This window comes from Protopterus annectens, chromosome 4.part1, assembly GCF_019279795.1.
Source record: "Protopterus annectens isolate FY-2018-M chromosome 4.part1, PAN1.0, whole genome shotgun sequence".
Lineage (NCBI taxonomy): Eukaryota > Metazoa > Chordata > Ceratodontiformes > Protopteridae > Protopterus > Protopterus annectens.
The window spans coordinates 168,716,614-168,738,492 of record NC_056734.1 but is presented as its reverse complement, the minus strand read 5'-3'; the positions used below and the strand labels follow the sequence as shown (position 1 = coordinate 168,738,492).

Genomic DNA, 21,879 nt, shown 5'->3' with positions numbered 1-21,879 from the left:
AGCCGCTGAATCACTTACAAATGCCTTCTACCAGCACCTACAGGACTGCATGGATAAGGCAATCCCAAGCAAAACAAAGACTCTTTGTACCAAAGGCAAGCGTCCAGTCTGGTGGACCCCAGCCATAAACAAACTCTACAACAAAAGGAGGAAGCTACTACAAGATAGAGCAAAATCCTTAAAAGGTAAGACACCTTTGATCACTACAAGTAAAAAACTAAGAGCTCTCATAAAATCATCCAAAGCAAACTTTGAGAGAAAAATAGCTAAAGACTCAAAAGACAATCATAAGGCCTTCTTTAGCTATGTTAGAAACCTGGGAGGAAACTCCCAGATATGCTCAGAACTAGTTCAAAATGATGTGAAGATTACTGATCCTACAGACATTGCCAACATACTGGCTGACAGGTTCAGTGCAAACTTCTCCCCTCCCCAAAGGAGAGATAGCTATACCAAGCGATTCCAGCCCCTCAAACATCTCTAACGCCCAAGTGAGAACTGCTCTCTCCAAAGCAAAAAACAGCATCCATGGGACCTGATGGTGTCCCCGGCTGTGTGCTCCACGAACTCAACGAGGAATTAAACCCACAGCTAGGACAGCTGTTTAATCATAGTCTCACCTCTGGATACGTACCCAGGGAGTGGCGCACTGCGACAGTGGTCCCACTTCATAAAGGCGGTGCCTCCACCGACCCTGGAAATTACCGGCCCATTAGCTTGACAAGCCTTATCTGCAAAGCCATGGAGAGGATCATAATGGATCTCATAAATAAAGACATAGGGAATTTGCAGACTTTGGATCCAACCCAGTTTGGCTTTTCAAAGGCAGATCATGCCTTTTAAACTTGGTTGACTTTTTCGAAACAGTCACCAAAGCCATTGATGAGGGAAAGGTAGTCCATACAGCCTACCTCGATCTGGCGAAGCCTTGATACAATACCCCACTCGGGTATCATTGAAAAACTCATCAGCCTAAATGTTAACCCATACATCACAAGATGGGTTGCAAACTGGCTGAGTGACAGAACCCACAGGGTCAGAGTTGCTGGCGCCATGTCAGACTCAAAGCCTGTCACAAGTGGTGTCCCACAGGGCTCATTCCTGGGCCCACTCTTGTTTGGCATCTACTTTTCCGAAGTACAAGCAAACACAGGAGGGTTATGGCTGACAAAGTTTGCAGATGACTGCAAACTGGGCGCCGTAGTCGAAAACACATCCGACACAGATATCCTTCAGAAGGGTCTCACAGAAACGGATAACTGGTGCCAGAGCCATGGCCTAAAGTTAAATGCCAAAAAATGCATAGTCATACCCTTCAGGAAAAACAAGGTTACCCCTAGCTACCATATAGGTGGCAATCCAGTGAGCACAGAAGAAGTTATCAGGGACCTGGGGACCCAGGTTGACAGTAGCCTGTCTTTCGACACCCATGTAGCTAAAGTAGTTAGGAAGACCTTCTACATTGCCCACCTTATCATGAAGGGATTCACATCTAGATCAAGGGAGGTCATAGTTTCCCTATACTCATCACTCATCAGACCAATGATTGAGTACAATGCCCCATTCGGAATGTATCTGACCCGACACTTGCAGCAGCTGGAGAGGCCACAAAGTTCCTCACCAAAAGGATAAAGGGTCTCAAAATCTGTCCTATGCTGCCCGACTGAAAGAACTTCAGCTCTATTCAGTCGCTTACCGCTTGCTCAGAGGTGACCTGTGCCTGACATACAAGGCCATGTCAAACCCAGATTTGATGAATATGCTTCACCTCAAAAATCTAGATCCATCAGAGCCACAAGGCGGAGACTTAAACCTCGACACGGCTATTAATAGGACGTGCTGGAGGGATAGATTCATCACCCAAAGACTCCCTATGCTGTGGAACAAAATCCCGGTATATGTGAGGCAGAGCACCTCGCTGGCCTTGTTCAAGAGAAATCTTGACCAATGGATGGGAGATCGCAGATATACCCCAGGGATTACCTCAGTGTCACTGCTCGACAGAGGCACAGCAAAATAATGGGTATAGTTCCCCATACTAAAGGGGTGGCGTAAGCCACAAAACTATGGGCTAGGCTTGTAAATGCCCTCAGGCAGATAGCCTAGTATAAACCTATGAACCTATGAACCTATTCTGTCCACTAGTGAGTTGGTTTCCTTCTGTAATACGGTTTACTACTGACAGTAACTGACTGCTACCCACTACCCAGAAGTGAAGATACCTCCTAGAATCTGGGCTATTCTCGTGTGGAGGAAGGCATTCTAGAGGTCCAAACAGCAATTCCAGCCTCCTTCAGACAAGCACAAAAGGATAGAAGCATCATCATAACTATCTGAAAGGTATCGCAGTAGATGAACCTGTTGTCTAAAATGGGCCTGAGGTCCTTTATTTTGGAGCGGGGGGTACAAACAAGGGCCTGCCAAAAGGAATAACCTAATCCTTTTTGGTCTGGTGGGGCCTGTTAAATGGCTTTTTTCTAGAATGGTTAGTATCTCTTTTCATGCTGCAAATTTCATATGGGGTGAGATGGCAGACCAGGTTAAGGACTAGAGCTGCAGGTGTAGAATTATACTGTATAACCTCGGGATATCACCATTATTATGTGCTTGTTCTGCACGATGGAGAATCATGCAGGAAGCTGAAGAGACACATGTCTCCTGAATGCCTACAGAGTAGACAGTCACGGATTCTGATGATTACTCCTCCTTTGTGTGTGTGTGTGTGTGTGTGTGTGTGTGTGTGTGTGTGTGTGTGTGTGTGTGCGTGTGTGTGTGTGTGTGTGTGTGTGGGGAGGGGGGTACCCACAGAAGTTCTGATGGAGTTTGAAACTGAACCCACCAACAGCTATGTACGGGTCTGCCCTCTTCTTTTTCTCCAAATAAGCTTTAACTTTAGGTTAAAAAAATAGTAGAACTCTGTAAGGGTACTTCAAAAAAGTTGATTTGGAATCCTGGTGCTTGCAGCTCATACCTACAGCAGACTTATAGCTAGTCTCAATGTCAGAGTCAAAGAATGGAACTGCAATTTTTGTTTTAAAGGTCCATCTGGCACTTGTACTTGTGAATGATGTATTCTATTGGCAAAGCCTCACTGAACTCTACCACATGTGAAAGGTAGCTTATGGTCCCCATGGAAAAATTAGACAATACATAAACTCACTTCTCAAAAAAACACCCACTGCCCCAAATTCCACTGGTCTCTGTAGAGCAGCAGCCTATTTGAAAGCTGCTTATCAACTATGGAATCATGCTTTGGGGTACTTGACATGTAATTCCAGCACTTCGTGAACTAGAAGAGCTTGCTTGTTTTTCTCAGTACTGAGGTCACAATATTGGACTTTTAGTTCCATACTGGTGGATACTGTCAATATATTCCACAAGAAGACAAGACTGCTGGGAGAACTAAATGGTCTCCTGCAGTGTCTTTTGCAGGAAGAATACTGGGTTTGAGGAGCTATCCTCTTTTACTACATTATAAAGATCTCCCCGAATTTAGAGTTATCTGGAAGAAAGTGATGGAAATCAGAAACATCCTCAGCTTTGACACTGGGCATGGGGTACTGTAGGAAAATCAATGTGCTTCCTCATCATCTTGAAAGCTGATGGGTGAAAAATGCACAGGTCCTTGGCTTCCTCTGTCCTGTTGCATGACAAGAATAACAGCTATGGGTTCAGGAAGAAACCAACCTACTAGCTTAATAGTACCAACATCTAAAAGATGAAGAAGCACCACCATCAATGTCAGCACTGATGCTATACTCGACATGAAGGTAGACAAACAAAAAGCTGATCCTGCCAAAACTGGCACTGGCATCAAGATGCCTTGCCTCAATTTGCCAATCCTCAGTGTTATGGCTAATGGCCTCACTGACATCAGCAGCGTCAACATTAAAGGAATCAACATCAGTGGTTCAATGAACAGCTGAGTTATGGCTGTCAAAAACTGCAGCTATAAGATCAGACAGAATCTCTTCTATTCATCAAAGATGGTTTTAAAAAAAAATGTGAGGAAGCTACATTTCTTGGCATTGAGTGGAAATCTATTCCATAAGTCAGGGGTACTTTGTGAGGGACATCTATTTCTTCAACAGTTTCTGTTAACATTGCAGTTAGGACTTAGTCCTTACAGATGATAATGGTGGTATTAACAGTTTTCTGAATACATAAGAGAGTAACGTGGACTGGGGCCTTCAAGTCTTGTAAGCCAAGCAGAGGTTGTCAAGCATGAGTTTGTTAAAGATAGAGAAAAATTATACAGATTTTAGACATTTTGTGTAATTTAAGGAGTATATACCACATAAGTTCTAAGTCAGGAATTGTACTTTTGTAAGTTAGGCAATATGCTTAGACATACACATGCTAAAAGGAGGCATTATATTTATTATGGCCCTGATTAGGGAGGAGTAGAGGGGAACAGTAACATCAATAGTTCTCGAGGATATACCTTTAGTAATTAGTTGGTTAGGTAGAAGGATTTCCTAAAAGAAGATGACACATGGTGGTCAAGGGAGAGTTCACGGTCTAAAACTGTGTCCAGGTGTTGAATAATGGGATTAACTTTGATGGGGTATCATTTATATGGCAAGTGCAGGGGGTTTCTTCTTTCCCCAAGGAACATGCTGCTTTCTGTGTGAAGTTCAATCTGTGGTCTTGAAAGTGGGAAATTGGATATAGGCATCAGGTGAAGAGTTAATGACAGCAGAGTTGGCCATCATCAGTAAAATCTGTCTGCTATAGACTTTTGATGCCAGGTCTGACATCACAAAACTGTATACCAAAAAGGAGTGAGTACAGTATGAACTCTGTGAGATACTGCTGGTGACAAGCCTTCAAGAAGAAAGTGCGTCACCCACCCTGACTACATGGGTTCATCTGTGAGCCAATTTCATAGTTTCATAGGTGTATGCTAGACTAACAACCACTAGGATCCTGATAAGTCTAACCATGCAACCCAAGTGTGACCCACACATTTGATTTATATAAGTGGTGATTTATTGACTGCCTCTGTCCCTAAGAGACATAGGAGACAGACCAGGGGTGAATTTCTGTTTACCCATCCATTGATGCAAGTTGTGCTTAAAAAGTTATACAGAAGAACTCTGCTTCACATGGATGCGGAGCCTGTTCCAGAGAATGGGAATTCTCTGAAAAACATATCTGTCTCTCCAACATATCCTATTTATGTCACAAGCAAAATTTAGGATGCTCAAAAGATTCATTAAAACAGGGTCCAGGGATGTCCTGTATGCCAGGCAAAGATCACCTTTCAGTAGTTTGTATGATACGGATAAACAGACAGTGTTTTGACACAATCAGCATAGGATGTTTACTCCCTGTATTTTTTGTAAGAAACTTTTGTGGACATTCCAGTTGCTGCATGTGTCTAGTCAGGTACATACTGAATGGGGCATTATACTCTATCATGAGTCTGATGAGAGCCATCTCCAGATTCCAGAGTTTGCTATCTAATGGATTATACATGGGTTAATATTTAAGTGAGCAAATTTATCAATAATACCAGAGCGTGGGAAAATATTAAAGGCCTTGGCTAGATCAAGGGAGGCCCAGTGCTTCAGATACCTTCTGAAAGAAATCTACCAGATTTAGTACACATGTCCTACCCTTCACAAAGCCAAACACATTTGGGTTGAGGGATTGTTAGGCTGCCAGTAACATTACTTATGACTTCCACTCTAATACTATTGATTTTACAAATAATACTAATAAAACTAATTGGTCTATAGCTCTAGTTGGTGGTAGGTCCACTCCTCTGCAGGGGTACAACTATGGCTTTTCTTCTAAGAGTTGAGTATGTACCCAGTGAACACGCTAAGACTGAAGAGGTGAAAGAAGAAATGAATGAACTTTGTTTACCATGAACTAGAAGAAGCTGGTTTGATATATTGTCAAGACTCATACAGTTAATGACTTAATTCTGGAGAGGGACTTAAGGACCTGTTTCAGAGATAGCTGTGGTGAAGGCATAGACAAAGCAGTACGGGGATAGGGAGAATTTTGAGCTAAATTCACCCACAAGTGTACTGGTGATGTCCTTAGGGTCAGAGTAGGTGGTACCATTTGAGGTCATCTATGTGCAGTGTTGAGTATTATTTCTGAAATTCCTAACACAGTTAAAGAAGGCCTTACATTTATCCTTGGAAGAGAAGGCAATATACATTTCATACTTGGCTTTTCAAGTTTTAATCTTATGAGTTAATGCTTTGTAGACCTTCCCAAGATCACTTCAAAACTGGGGAGGATTTCAGTTTACTCCTCAGAGACAGAAGTTTCTTTAAGTGGAGTTTGCCAATACTGGCAACGTAGAGGTTTATTCTTAAACTTACCATTATACAAGTGATGCAAAGGGACAGAAACGTCAATGCAGGAGTTAAGGTTGAATTAAAAGTTGGTGTTACAGGTGGCCACTTTCGATATAGGGTCCTATGTGGGAGGAGGTACAACTTTTAAATTCATTAGATCACCTGACAGTGCTAGGTGGTTGGCCTTAGAGATGAATTTAGTGGGTTGAAACAAGAGTGGCACAGCAAATGTGTTAGTAAGGACAAAGGGTACGCAGCTTTTGATAATAACCAAGAGAAACTCTTAAAAAAGTTTTGTTAATTTGTTGCACTACAGTTCACATCCTAGCTTAAAATAAATACAACTGGTCTCTCTGTATAAAAGCAAGGAACAGACTACATACAACCTGATCTTCAGAATAACCTTCAGATAATGACTCCCTTCTGCAACCTTGTAGTTGATATGCCGGTATGGAAAGCTAAGGAATATGTCTCAGAACTACATTTCCCTATTTTTTATCAGAGGAAGATTAAAACTTGAGTACTTAAAGAGACGTTATAAAATGATGTTGACTGTTTATCGATGTCAGATAATTAGCCTCAGAACTCACCAAAGGCCAACTTCTTGACACTGTAAATCAAACTTCCATTCATAGTCTAACAACTGAACCCGCAGGTCATGACTAGTACAATGTGAAACTTGCCCACTTCTCTGAGATGTGTAAGTCATAGAGTTTGTTATATTACTGAAAAGGGTGCAAGCGACACAAAATCCATCATATAAAACATTTTTTACTATATTTCTGTAAAGTACATTAGGAAACATCATCAGTCAAAGCACTGGCTACCTGACACTGGTGCAGCAGTTAATGTTGTCACCTCACAGCAAGTAGTTCTCCGATTTTCTGGTTTGATTTTTGGTTGGGGTGTCTTCTATGCAGAGTCTGCATGCCTTCCCTGTGTTCACTTGGGTTTCCTCTGGATACTCCTTCCCACATGCCAAAAACATGCATCTGGAGCATTTCTTCCTGAGCCTCCACTGAAAATAGGCTTTGTCCCGGTCAAAAAATGTTGCATAAAAATTTATAAATAAATGAACTGGATGTCATACACATGTTAGAGACAGAGGTGAATATGTTAAGTTCCCAGAGGCTGAGTGACATCCTTGCTGATATAAATGCAAGAGACTGTAACAGACACAGATGCAGTGAAAGCCTGTTACTCATCATAACTGCCCACTTTAAGCGGTCTCACTATACAATGCACTGCACAGACCACATCATGATGTTCTATATTAAAAGTTCAGTCTGCAGTAGGTTTTAATCTTTACCTGTCATATACTAGACTAAGGAATCAACAGTGAAAATATAAACTCATCAAAATTTCAGTACTCTACTAACAGATACTACTAACGGTCTTCAGTCTAGACTAGACAATATGTTCTCAATTGAAGCACAGACTTTTAATTTATCAGTGTGGTCATTTTCAACAATTATGGACTGAATATACATAGAAATGTAGTGACTACATGCCTGAATTGTTAATAAAAGAACTGACATCAGGTTATGCTTTGAGAAAACATATTACAAATAACAGTATGATAAAAGAAATACTAAATCAATAGCAGATTTATTTGGTCAGTTAGAGAAGCAAAAGTTACCCTATTAATACCTACCTTTCTTTCAACTATCTTGTTTTTAGTGGCACAGTCTATTTTTAACTTTTTTTAACCAAAGACTTGTATCTTTTGTTCAGCTTGGCAGCATGGCTCCAAAAATATGACAGGACTGTGAAGATCAGTTCCTTGTCAGCTGATCTTTACAACCCACTCACGTTCAAGACCCATGCTGCTATGCCTAGGTTGGTTTTGCAGCTGCTATCAAATTTGTTGAGAAGTGGAAGTCTTAAACACAAGTCTGCAGAATGATAGTGAGACAGGTAGGAGGGGTAAGAGACAGGCGTGCAAAAAAGTCAACTGGTCAACTCATTTTTAATACCTCTTAACTGTCCCTGATTTTGCAAAATGTCCATGACATTTGCCTTACATTTTGCTCTGTTCCTCATAAAATTTGCATTTTTATTTTCCGGCAAATTCTCAAGTACTGCAGTCATTAAAAATGACAGACATTTGTGATTTACACTTTACATCTTCAGAAAATGCATGGAAAGCCTATTATCGTACCAACTTTCTAACTGCAATAGTCTGTCCCAAACTCTTAAACTAAGAGGTTGAGAGGGCAGAGCAGGGGGGGGGGGGGTGCCTAGTATGGTTCTGACATCAGTCAGATGAAATACATTTCTGGACTATTATTTATGTATTTATTCATTCATTTGATCATAAGCAGATATCTGAAGTGTACACAAGTCATACAAGTGGCTGTAATTGATGGTCAGTGTGTGTGTTGTGTGTGTTTGTTTTTCTTCACTGTCCCTAATCTTGCTTCATATCTGGGTCTGTTCCTCATAACATTTGTGGTTTTCTGGCAAACTACTGTAGACTGTCGCCACTAAATAATGACAGAAATGTGAGTTTTAGACATTGTATCCTTCAGAAAATGGCTGCAAATGCAAAACCTGTTATTCCAACCGCTTTTTAAGTATATAGCAGCAATATTTAAAATTTGTCCTTGATTTTGGGTCTTTGTCCCTGATTCTTCAGACAAGTTGAGAGGACAATGGGGGTGCAATGGGTTGCACAGAATGGTTCTGGCAGCAGTGAGCAGAAATAAATTCCTGGGTTATTACTTCATTTGACTGCCAAAAGACATCAGAGGTGGCCCTACTCAAACATGTGCACAGAAGGTTAATATAACTTATGTGGGGGCTAGGGAAATGGGACTATTCCTTTGCTTTTTTCTTTCCTTAAAATAAGAGTTCAGAAGTTTGCACAGACGGTCAGTAAAGTTTGTCTGGGGGCAGTGTACTGTCTAGAAACAACATGATGGACTACACTTCCACTTCCTTTACAGTCAGATGTCAGACGTGTATACAGGTGGCTATCTTTAAAGGATGGGAAAAAAGGCATGGTATATATATATATATATATATATATATATATATATATATATATATATATATAACAGCATAAAGGTGAAATATGTTACGGTGGCATTTTCTTCCCAAGTCTGAAATCAGACTGGCATCCACAAGATGGTTATTTTCTTTTTTCTTTGTTTCTTTTTTTTGGGGGGATAGGGGTTAAGAGACATTCTGTGAATATGTAAGACATCATCAACTTGAAATATATGATTATGGCCATTTGTTCTTTCACTTTAATCTTAATTGAACACAAGACAGGCGCATAAGAAGTATGAATTATTTTGGGGATAGGAAAGCAGGCATTATTTCCAGTTATATTTTATGTAGCCTCATAAGCGTCTGTCTTCATGTCTGTTGGGAAATACTATTTTTTTTATCAGTTCTGCAAGCTTTGGACACAACTTATTTCTTCCTTGATAGAAAACAAAACTGAATTTCTTTACTTGGACAAGATTTTTTCAGGTCATCATTGCATCAAAATATTTGGAAAAGCTCTTAAATGTACCACAAATTTTCTAGAAACCCATAGTCCCTAGACCCCATCTTAGTTCAGCTAATTCACTGCAATCTTTGCCAATCTTACTATTCATTGTAGAAGCACCAGAAAAAACATCATCCAGGTGCTGTGGGGAGGCAGGGACAAGCAAGAGATGAAAGACAGAATTATCATCTTGGGCTAAATGTATTGCCTAATATGGAGTCCTCATATGCCCTTAATGTCTGTAAGAAATGTATGTGTTTTCTGTATTTCAGTGTTCACAGTTTCATATCTGCAATTCTAAACATGTAGAACATAAAAAGAACATGAGGAGTTATTGTACCAAGAAGTGGGACAAAGTAGTGAATGAGAACTGGCATTCATATCTGGCTAGCAGGAGCTCCCCATCTGCTCTGGATCTGCCACAGTAAATGCCAAATGTGCATCCCTTAATAGGAATGTAGTTCAAGTAATGCCTTGACAGAAGTACAGGGATGTAGCTCCAAATGCAAGAAGCAGCAAAACCAAAAATGCAGTTCTGTGATCTTGAGAGGTTGTAGCTCCAGATGCAAGTAACAGCAAAACCAAAAATGCAGTTCTGCGATCTTGAGAGATCATACAACTGCTTAAATGTGTAAAAGCTCATCTCTTTTGCAAAGTATTAATGACAGACATGCTATCAGGCATAACTAAATAATTAAAAAGCAAATAATCTTACCATCACCCTGTACAGATGTGATGAGTCGTCCATCAAGATACAAGTCTAAATTTGAAAGGTAAGATGACGGCCCACGATCTACAACAACTTCATTTAAGACCTACAAAACAGAAGGTTAAAAAAAGTTTAAAGCCATTTTCATAACTTAAGTCCATCTAACTAACATCTGTCTGAACTTACTTTTCTGCTACCAGAACATATCCATGAGCCATAAAAATCAACCTGGAAGACACAGCTTTGCTCATTCTATAAAAGTAATTTTAGCACACCTAACTCCTTGACACAGACAGCTAAATACAGTGTGTCAAAGCTACGGAGAGATGATGTCAACATTTCCAAAGATAACTGTACTGTCCTAGAGTTCTCACTTTTCTGTATAAGTGGACAATTATGACAGTCCCTACTAACAATGGACTGTAACACTTGATAGCCAGTCTACTGCTTTATGTATTTTTTTCAGGCATGGCTAGTGTAGCTCTGTGAACATTTTTCTGCTATGCTTTTCGGACAAGCATGAAATGCAGAGCAGAGTACATAGCATAACTAATTAAACACAAACAGTGACTACATAACTTATGCTCACGAAGCTATACATTTTAAATGTATACACTTAGCTTCATATAAACAAAAAAGATGTGATTAGCTAACATCATTTTCTAATACTAATTCAAGGTAAAGGCCTAAAGAGGCTATGCAGCTGAAATGATGTTTTAAATGTGTACAGATTACACACACATACACATACACACACACAAAGTGTGCGTGTGTGAATGAACGTGTGAATGAACATGTATATTTATCTTAATCTGTGATCAACAAAGTAATAAAAACACATGCAATATAAAATATAAATATTACAATTTATTTACAGATTGATTACATCACTCAGAAATTTCTACATGATAATTACATTATCCTAACAAAAAATAAATAAACCAAGCCAAGTTCTACAGCCTGATATACCATAATGTGAAAAACATTCCATTGGCTTGAATAGAAAACAACATATAAAGACTGCAGTGACAAAAACAATATTATATGCAGTCAAAAACATGATTTAAATGTTAAAAAAGCTCTACACAAATACAACACAAACTATTAAAAAACAACAGTAATAAAAACTAATAAAATAAAAACCAAAATTTCCCATTTACATCAATGTGGGGAAAACAAAGAGATAACCACACATACAAAAATCTGAAATACACAGAAGTCTTGAAAAATGGTCACTCCATTTGCATTGCCTATCTTAGTCTTGCCAAATCCTTCAATAGAATCCCTCATGCAGGTACTACTGATAAGTGCACTAAATGTAATGTAAATTTCAACATTGTCTGCTGGATACCTAACTGGCTGGCTGACAGAATTCATACAGTGGAAAGCTGCAGGGACTTTCCCTAACAGTAAAAATGTTCTTAGAGGTATACTGTAGGGCTCAGTACTGGGGCCCTCCAGTCTGGTATCTATTTTTCTGGGCATTAAGTCTAATGTTTGAGGCTTGTGGCTATCTCAGTTTGCTGATGACTGCAAACAAGGTGAAACTGTCAGTTCATGTTGCTAGTTACTGCAAACTAGGTGAAACTGACATAAAACTACTTCAGCAAGGGCTTGACTGACTATGTCATCTCTTGGTATACTACGATGGCCTTAAGCTAAATGCTAAGAAATGTAGAGTGGTTTTATTTGATAAATGAAACTGTCCCAGTTCCTAACATAAAAATGACAAACCCCTCTGAACTAATATCGTCATCAGGGACTTTGGCACCTATGTTGACAACTCACTATCATTTGACCACTGTATATCCATGATGGTTTAGAAACTTTTCCATCTGGTGCAGATAATTTTCAGTGGTATTTCCTCTACAGGTAGATAAGCCTTAGCTCCCCTGTACTCATCCCTTACAAAGTCCTTCATTGAATATAATGCTTCTTTTGGCATGGACCTTTCTAAACATACAGCTCAACTTAACAAACCTTAAGATATTTTTTGCTACTAACAGGATCAATGGTCTTAAGCCTGTTAGTTATCCAGATAGCTTGGAAACCCTCTTCTTGTTCTCAGTCTTCTCCATACAGCTTTATGGTAAACTTGCTTTGCTTTATGAGCCATGAAAGATTTTGTCCTACTTCACCTCCTGCACCTCCAGAAAGCCAACAGCTCCTCAAAAATCCATACCAAGTTTCTCAACTAATATCAGTAAGACTTGTTAAGAGGAAATTTACCTAACCCAAGGTATTCCACAGCTGTGGAATAAACTCCCCTTAAATGTCAAACAGAGCAGTACTTTTGCTGCTTTCAAACTTAATATTTTCTTAACCTTAATAACTGGATGGTCATTAATTCTCTCTGGGGTTATCCTGTGTAGTCCTTTTAGACAAAAGTAATGAACACCATTGGGTTACACAGTAATTCAATGAGCTTACTTGGATAGGCTCTCAATAGTCCTAGTGATTGCTTGTTTAGGATCAACTTATGAAGCTATAAAAAACCCAAACTAAATGAATTCGCAAAATTAACACTAATACATGCAAAATAATGGCAAACAGAAAATTAATAATTTCAGTTTGTGACTACATATAATGGCCAAGATCACAAGAACCAACACCAACATATGCACAACAACTAAAACAATGAGCTATATATAAACAGTGCCCAAAAGAAATCACGCACAACTTACCATTAAAAAACCCATCCTCATAGAAATGTAAAAAAATTCTATATTAAATGATAATGTAAAATAACAAAAAGTACAAACAGAACTGAGAAACAAAACATAAAAAATGCACAATTAAAAATAAAAAAGAGTTGAAGAAAACAAACTAAAGGCCAACAAGAAGAAATGACAAACACATATGGATAAAGAAAAAAAAGCTCACAAAACACTAAGTTATTGTTAATACTCTTAAGAGCATTTTTTAACAAGAAACATCTTTATTAAATAATCACATATGACATAGGCAATCATACAGTTATATAAATGAAAACAAAGCATATTGATATAATTTTAGTTGCAAACATTATACATCACAAACCATATCGACATAATTTTAGTTGCAAACATTATACATCACTTATAGTCTATCCAGTCATTGTCAAACATTACATAGCTCATTCAAATCCTGCCTTATTTTAAACCTTATACCTCCTCTGCATGTATTATTACCACAATGCCCATTTTTTTCTATGTAATCTGCTCCTGTCCTTTTCTAAAGACCCCAATTCCAGTTGTTTTACCTCTGGTACTATATTCACTACGTCTAGTACTATATTCACCATTCTTAGGTTTAGATTCTAATTTCCATTTTCTAGTAATTGCTTTTTTTGGCAGCCACCATAATTAGATTCAGCAAAACCTTACTATGTCTAGGCAATTCCAATTCTGTATCATACCTCAAACAATCATTTCCATTGTTACATCAATTTGCTCACTCAGTATGTCTCACAGAGTAGTCTGCAGGGAATCTTTAAAGTCTGCCAGCTCATTAGACTTCCAGAAAATATGTGCCCAATTACCTATTTCTTCCCCATCACACCTTCAACATTTGCCGTCTACCAGAGCAAAAATTCTTTGGAGTCTACTTGGGGTATAAATATATCTACGTAAACACTTCCAAACAAAGATCATAAATCCTCTAGACTTTGTTGCATATTTGGGAGACATGCATATATCGCCCATTGTTTCTTTGTGAATTGCTTATCCAGTCTCTCTTTCCAATCTTTTCTAACCTCCTCTAATTCTTATAGTTATCATGTAATATTTTATATTCTCTACTAATTATTTCTTTTTTAACAGCAGCTTCCAGTCTACATTATACTAAAAACTCAACCAGTGGTGGTCTTTCACTTAGAATCCCCCTATTTCTTTCTCTTTGCCAATACTCTGATTTCGATCCTTGATAAGGAAGGCAATCTCAAGCCTGCAGTCCAAATAAATTATTGGCCTCTTTCTATTCTATTACCCTTTCCTTTTGTAATTATTTGCTCTCAATAACTTGGTTCTTTTGCCTGTTTTCTGCAATAAAGTCCATCCCCTCTTGCCTATTGTCTGTATACCTAATTAAAGTCATCCCTAATGACAGAACCTCCTTTCTCCATTCCTGTATTGGCTTAGTTCTTAGAATACTTTCTGCTTCTTTATGAATATAATAATATGTATGGCTCTGTTATTCGCCTTAATATAATACTCTGTATGGTTACTGTTATTCTCCCTAAGGATCTACTTCCAAAATTCCAGTCTCTCTTGTTTCTTGAGCTTCCCCCGTCTCACAATCATCCCTTTCCACTCTAAATAAAACGTTTCAAATTGTGCTATGTATAGGAGTCATAACTGTGTAGCTCTGAAATACCCCTTCAAATCAGGTAATCCCAAACCACCTTGTTCTATTGGAAGAATCAGCTTATCCCACTTGACTCTTTCCATCTACCCCTTCCAGATAAAATCCTTCAGCTCATTAATAATTGCTATCCATAACTTCTCTTCTGGTTGATAACAATATGCCTGACCAGTGTATAAAACTAAAGGGACTAAAAACATTTAACTGCTTGTTTCTTGCTATCTATATCCATATAACACAGTTTCCAATTTCTCAGTTTTTGTATTATCTTTTGTTTGGTCTCTTCCCACATATCCTTAGCTGCCACACTGGAATCCTTTTTAATGCATACTCCTAAGTAATTCATTTTATCATGTCCCCATAAATATGGATATTGTTGGACAAATCTGTGTATGGGTTCATAATTTAAATCTACTGCCTTTGTTTTAGCTTCATTAATTTTATATCCAGTAAAGACTTGAAACTACTTCAAAATGTTCCCCAACACTGAAGTGTCCTTTTCTGCTTTTATCAGCTATAAAATAATATCATCTGTAAATAGAGCCAGCTTTTCTTGACTACCATACCTATTATATCCTTGAATTTCTGAATCCTTATTTTCTTTGGTTCTAAATATAACACAAATAACAAAGGAAAAAGAGGACACCCCTGCCTGGTTACTCTGCTCAAACAGCAATTATTAGAGAGGAACCCACTCACTTTAACGTTCGCCTCAGATCCCTCATATTTCCTCCTAGTCAACCTTACAATTTTATTATGGAATGCAAAAGCTTCCATTGCCTTGCTCAAAAATTCACAGCATACTCAAATACTTTATGTGCATCAAGACCCACCAATAACAGTGGTATTTTCTTACATTCTGCTTCCCTCTGGATCATCAATGTTCTGTTAATGTTGTCAAATGTTTGCCTCCCCTCCACAAAACCACATTGATCCATATCTATCAATTCTGGCACCACTTTTGCCATTCTTTTCACCTTTATATATATGCAGACTTTATAATCATGGTTTAGGATTGAAAGGGGCCTGTATGAAGCTATATCTGATGGGTCTTTACCCTCTTTAGGTATTACAGCCACCACTGCTTTCTTCTAGGATGTTGGTGCTTCTCCTCCTCTTAAAATACTGTTAAGCAAAACTTTCAAGATCTTTGTCAGTTTTTTCTTTCTAGCTTCCAAACTTCCACAGGAATACCATCTCTTCCTGGGGTCTTTCCTGTAGATTGGATATATACCATCATTTTCATCTCATCTTCTCCTATCCTATTAGTAATTGAGCCCCATCTACCTCTAACCTTGACATATTTAATGCTTCCATAAACACTTCCATTTGTACCTTTTCTTGATTTCTGTATTTCTCTGCTTGATACAGTCTTTCATAAAATTTCCAAAATATTTCTTGTACCGGTACAGGATCTACTGTTATCTTCCTTGTTATAGGCTCTCTAAGCTTGGCAACAACCTTTTCTACTTTATGTTGCCTGAGTCATTGTGCTATATGTTTCTGTGCTCTGGAGTTATTATTAAAAAAAACAGTTGCTTAACAGCAATTTTTCTAAACTCATGCATATCATTGAGATAATCCCTTATTTTCTGTTCAGTATTCTGCAATTTCTCTTCTTCTTGTTCTGCGAGAATCCCCCTATTCTGCAATACTTTAACATTTGTCAGTCCCTCTACATAATTCTTGTTATTTCTTAGCCATATTACTCTTTCATTTATTTCCACCCTATTTTTAATCTCCACTTTAATTTTATCCCACCCACTAGCTATATTTTCAGGAGAAATTTCTACCTTCTCTAATAACTCCTGAATAATTTCTACTACCCATTCCTTAAATTCCTCTCTTTTCAACAAATAGGTGAGAAAGCGCCAGTGTTTCATTTTTATTTTAGTTATTATTGGCATGTGATCTGAAACAGTTATTGTTTGCATATCAAAACTTTCAATTAAATGTTCCTGTGAAATGTAAGTTCTGTAGCCTAGCCCACCTTTTATATATTGGGGAATATGTAAATTCACTCCAAACTCCTACTATTGCATTCACATCTTCCATGCCAAATACTTTCATAAATTTCTTCAAAAATCTACCCTCCTTTTTATATTTTCCCTTCTGGGCCCCCAGACATATCTTCACTGCTGTAACTCAAATTCCAGTCCCCATCAATAAGTAATATCCCCTGTTGAAAGCGGATTACTTCTCCCAGAATTTTCTTAAGCTCCATTATAGCAGTTTTAGGTGGAATACAAATATATGGCAGTGTAATCCTCCTCCCTTGCCAGCAGCCCCATAGTACAAATCTACAATTATTATCTTTTTTATCTTCCTCTATCACTACTGGAGCTCTTCTTGCAATTAATATAACTATTCATATTTTCCTTTGTTCTAGGTATTCCACTGAATAACCATCCTGAAAACTTTTCTTTATCAAGTTCACATGTTCAGTTCTTTACAAATGCATCTCCTATAGCACAGCTATTTGCACTCTATGTTTTACAACATAGTTCACTGCTCTTTCTGTTTTTGTATATCTCTGTCAGATCATTTACATTTAAAGATGACATACAAAGCATCATTATGATATAAAGTTATTATTTCCATGTTTTATGTGTAGCGTTGTCACCTCACAGTAAGACGCTGTCTGGTTCGATTCTCAGCTAGAGCGTCTTCTGCATGGAGACATGCGTGAGTGGGCGTACCTTCGTTGAAGGTTATGCGTAAGGCCTGGCAAGCCGGTACGTAAAAATCAACTGCCAATCATTAGCAGACCGGAGTTCCGCTGTGGCGACCCGTAACCGGGAAAAGCCGAAAGACACAAACACAAACAAACATGTGAATAACATTTTTAAGTATCTAGTTCCAGCTTTTGTATTACATGTATACACTAATGTTTGGCAGGTTGATTTGTTATATAGTTGTTTCTTGTCATATCCAATTGAGCTCATCTTACAAAACTTTCTGTTGTATTGAAAGCCCTCAAACAAAAAAACAAAAACAAATACACCCCCAATACAGCCTTAAAACCTATCAACTTAATACTAACACACAAAATTATGTACATCTTCAAATACTGAAGTTTTACCCTTCTAATAGGACTAATTATCCCAAACTAACAGCCACACTCACAAACTTGGGTTAACCTAAAAGGAATGTTATCCATGCTAAGAGTCTAAGACACATGGTACTGCTTGTGCTTCTACTAAGTGCTGTCTGGTTTTGTCTCATCTTTATTGCTCTCCCAGATTTGGAAAACACTTGAATGCTTTCAGAAAACATTATCTCCTAGCCATTGAAAGAACGAATTCTGTTTTTATTGCTCTTCATAAGACTGTCTCTATGGAGACATGAGAACCAGATGCAGAGCTGCTTATACAAGCATTTATTTATTTGCTAGAGGAAAGCTTTTATTAAGTTCATAGGTTCATATATTATTACTAAGCTAACTGCCCTTGTAGGCCATTTTAATCCTAGCCAATTACCTCATGTAAGAATCAAACCTTGCACCTTGTGTCAGTAAGGTAAATCCCTAGACCATTATGCCAACCTCCCACCTATACAATTTTCTTTGATGTTCTTTTTTATTTATTTGCTTTGACTTAAAATGTGTTACTGGATCAAGCCAAAGGCTATACTCCAGTCATTCCTCTATGCAAGAATGAGAAAAAGTATGTCAATTTTTTTTATCATGCTATCAGACTTTTCTTTTTTTACATTGCAGTGCTGCATTTCCTAAAATTGAACAAGGAGAAAGAAAGGAGAAGAAAAAAAACAGGAACACCTGTTTACTTTAGTATCCCCGTTATGCTTGAAAACAACTGAGGAAACTTTACTTCATAGCATGCAGATTATATTATGCATTATAAAAATACTACTGTTAAGAAGGAAGTTTGTTTTACTTAGAGTTAACTCTCTCAACAAAAGTGTGTTTTACTTACAGTTAACTCTCTTATAGGTTCATAGGTAAGTACTAGGCTATCGTACCTAGAGCCTATATAAGCCTAGCCAAAAGGTTCCCTGGCTTTCACCACCCAAGAAAATTATTTTCCTGTGCCCCTGTTTTCTGCAATAAAGTCCATCCCCTCTTGCCTATTGTCTGTATACCTAATTACAGTCATCCCTATTGACAGAACCTCCTTTCTCCATTGCCGTATTGGCTTAGTTCTTAGAATACTTTCTGCTTCTTTATGAATATAATATTCTGTATGGTTACTGTTATTCGCCTTAATATAATACTCTGTATGGTTACTGTTATTCTCCCTAAGGATCTACTTCCAAAATTCCAGTCTCTCCTTGTTTCTTGAGCTTCCCCCGTCTCACAATCATCCCTTTCCACTCTGAATAAAACGTTTCAAATTGTGCTATGTATAGGAGTCATAACTGTGTAGCTCTGAAATACCCCTTCAAATCAGGTAATCCCAAACCACCTTGTTCTATTGGAAGAATCAGCTTATCCCACTTGACTCTTTCCATCTACCCCTTCCAGATAAAATCTTTCAGCTCATTAATAATTGCTATCCATAACTTCTCTTCTGGTTGATAACAATATGTCTGACCAGTGTATAAAACTAAAGGGACGAAAAACATTTAACTGCTTGTTTCTTGCTATCTATATCCATATAACACAGTTTCCAATTTCTCAGTTTTTGTATTATCTTTTGTTTGGTCTCTTCCCACATATCCTTAGCTGCCACACTGGAATCCTTTTTAATCCATACTCCTAAGTAATTCATTTTATCATGTCCCCATAAATATGGATATTGTTGGACAAATCTGTGTGTGGGTTCATAATTTAAAGCTACTGCCTTTGTTTTAGCTTCATTAATTTTATACCCAGTAAAGACTTGAAACTACTTCAAAATGTTCCCCAACACTGAAGTGTCCTTTTCTGCTTTTATCAGCTATAAAATAATATCATCTGCAAATAGAGCCAGCTTTTCTTGACTACGATACCTATTATATCCTTGAATTTCTGAATCCTTATTTTCTTTGGTTCTAAATATAACACAAATAACAAAGGAAAAAGAGGACACCCCTGCCTGGTTCCTCTGCTCAAACAGCAATTATTAGAGAGGAACCCACTCACTTTAACGTTCGCCTCAGATCCCTCATATTTCTTCCTAGTCAACCTTACAATTTTATTATGGAATGCAAATGCTTCCATTGCCTTGCTCAAAAATTCACAGCATACTAAAATACTTTATGTGCATCAAGACCCACGAATAACAGTGGTATTTTCTTACATTCTGCTTCCCTCTGGATCATCAATGTTCTGTTAATGTTGTCAAATGTTTGCCTCCCCTCCACAAAACCACATTGATCCATATCTATCAATTCTGGCACCACTTTTGCCATTCTTTTCTCCTTTATAGATATGCAGACTTTATAATCATGGTTTAGGATTAAAAGGGGCCTGTATGAAGCTATATCTGATGGGTCTTTACCCTCTTTAAGTATTACAGCCACCACTGCTTTCTTCCAGGTTGTTGGTGCTTCTCCTCCTCTTAAAATACTGTTAAGCAAAACTTTCAAGATCTTTGCCAGTTTTTTCTTTCTAGCATCCAAACTTCCACAGGAATACCATCTCTTCCTGGGGTCTTTCCTGTGGATTGGATATATACCATCATTTTCATCTCATCTTCTCCTATCCTATTAGTAATTGAGCCCCATCTACCTCTAACCTTGACATATTTAATGCTTCCATAAACACTTCCATTTGTACCTTTTCTTAATTTCTGTATTTCTCTGCTTGATACAGTCTTTCATAAAATTTCCAAAATATTTCTTGTACCGGTACAGGATCTACTGTTATCTTCCTTGTTATAGGCTCTCTAAGCTTGGCAACAACCTTTTCTACTTTACGTTGCCTGAGTCGTTGTGCTATATGTTTCTGTGCTCCGGAGTTATTATTAAAAAAAACAGTTGCTTAACAGCAATTTTTCTAAACTCATGCATATCATTGAGATAATCCCTTATTTTCTGTTCAGTATTCTGCAATTTCTCCTCTTCTTGTTCTGCGAGAATCCCCCAATTCTGCAATACTTTAACATTCGTCAGTCCCTCTACATAATTCTTGTTATTTCTTAGCCATATTACTCTTTCTTTTATTTCCACCCTATTTTTAATCTCCACTTTAATTTTATCCCACCCACTAGCTATATTTTCAGGAGAAATATCTACCTTCTCTAATAACTCCTGAATAATTTCTACTACCCATTCCTTAAATTCCTCTCTTTTCAACAAATAGGTGAGAAAGCGCCAGTGTTTCATTTTTATTTTAGTTATTATTGGCATGTGATCTGAAACAGTTATTGTTTGCGTATCAAAACTTTCAATTAAATGTTCCTGTGAAATGTAAGTTCTGTCTAGCCTAGCCCACCTTTTATATATTGGGGAATATGTAAATTCACTCCAAACTCCTACTATTGAATTCACATCTTCCATGCCAAATACTTTCATAAGTTTCTTCAAAAATCTACCCTCCTTTTTATATTTTCCCTTCTGGGCCCCCAGACATATCTTCACTGCTGTAACTCAAATTCCAGTCCCCATCAATAAGTAATATCCCCTGTTGAAAGCTGATTACTTCTCCCAGAATTTTCTTAAGCTCCATTATAGCAGTTTTAGGTGGAATACAAATATATGGCAGTGTAATCCTCCTCCCTTGCCAGCAGCCCCATAGTACAAATCTACAATTATTATCTTTTTTATCTTCTTCTATCACTATTGGAGCTCTTCTTGCAATTAATATAACTATTCATATTTTCCTTTGTTCTAGGTATTCCACTGAATAACCATCCTGAAAACTTTTCTTTATCAAGTTCACATGTTCAGTTCTTTACAAATGCGTCTCCTATAGCACAGCTATTTGCACTCTATGTTTTGCAACATAGTTCACTGCTCTTTCTGTTTTTGTATATCTCTGTCAGATCATTTATATTTAAAGATGACATACAAAGCATCATTATGATATAAAGTTATTATTTCCATGTTTTATGTGTAGCGTTGTCACC

At 37.8% G+C, this 21,879-nt stretch overlaps 1 protein-coding gene across 3 annotated transcripts in view; it reads right to left on the bottom strand.

The window, feature by feature from the left end:
• LOC122800798 (NAD kinase-like) overlaps positions 1-21,879 on the bottom strand; it is a 673,639-nt gene that overhangs the window by 151,563 nt on the left and 500,197 nt on the right. For all 3 annotated transcript variants that reach the window (XM_044070075.1, XM_044070074.1, XM_044070076.1), the window contains exon 9: positions 10,535-10,634. In XM_044070075.1, coding sequence (XP_043926010.1) covers positions 10,535-10,634 — 100 coding nt within the window. The remainder of the gene's footprint in view (positions 1-10,534; positions 10,635-21,879) is intronic.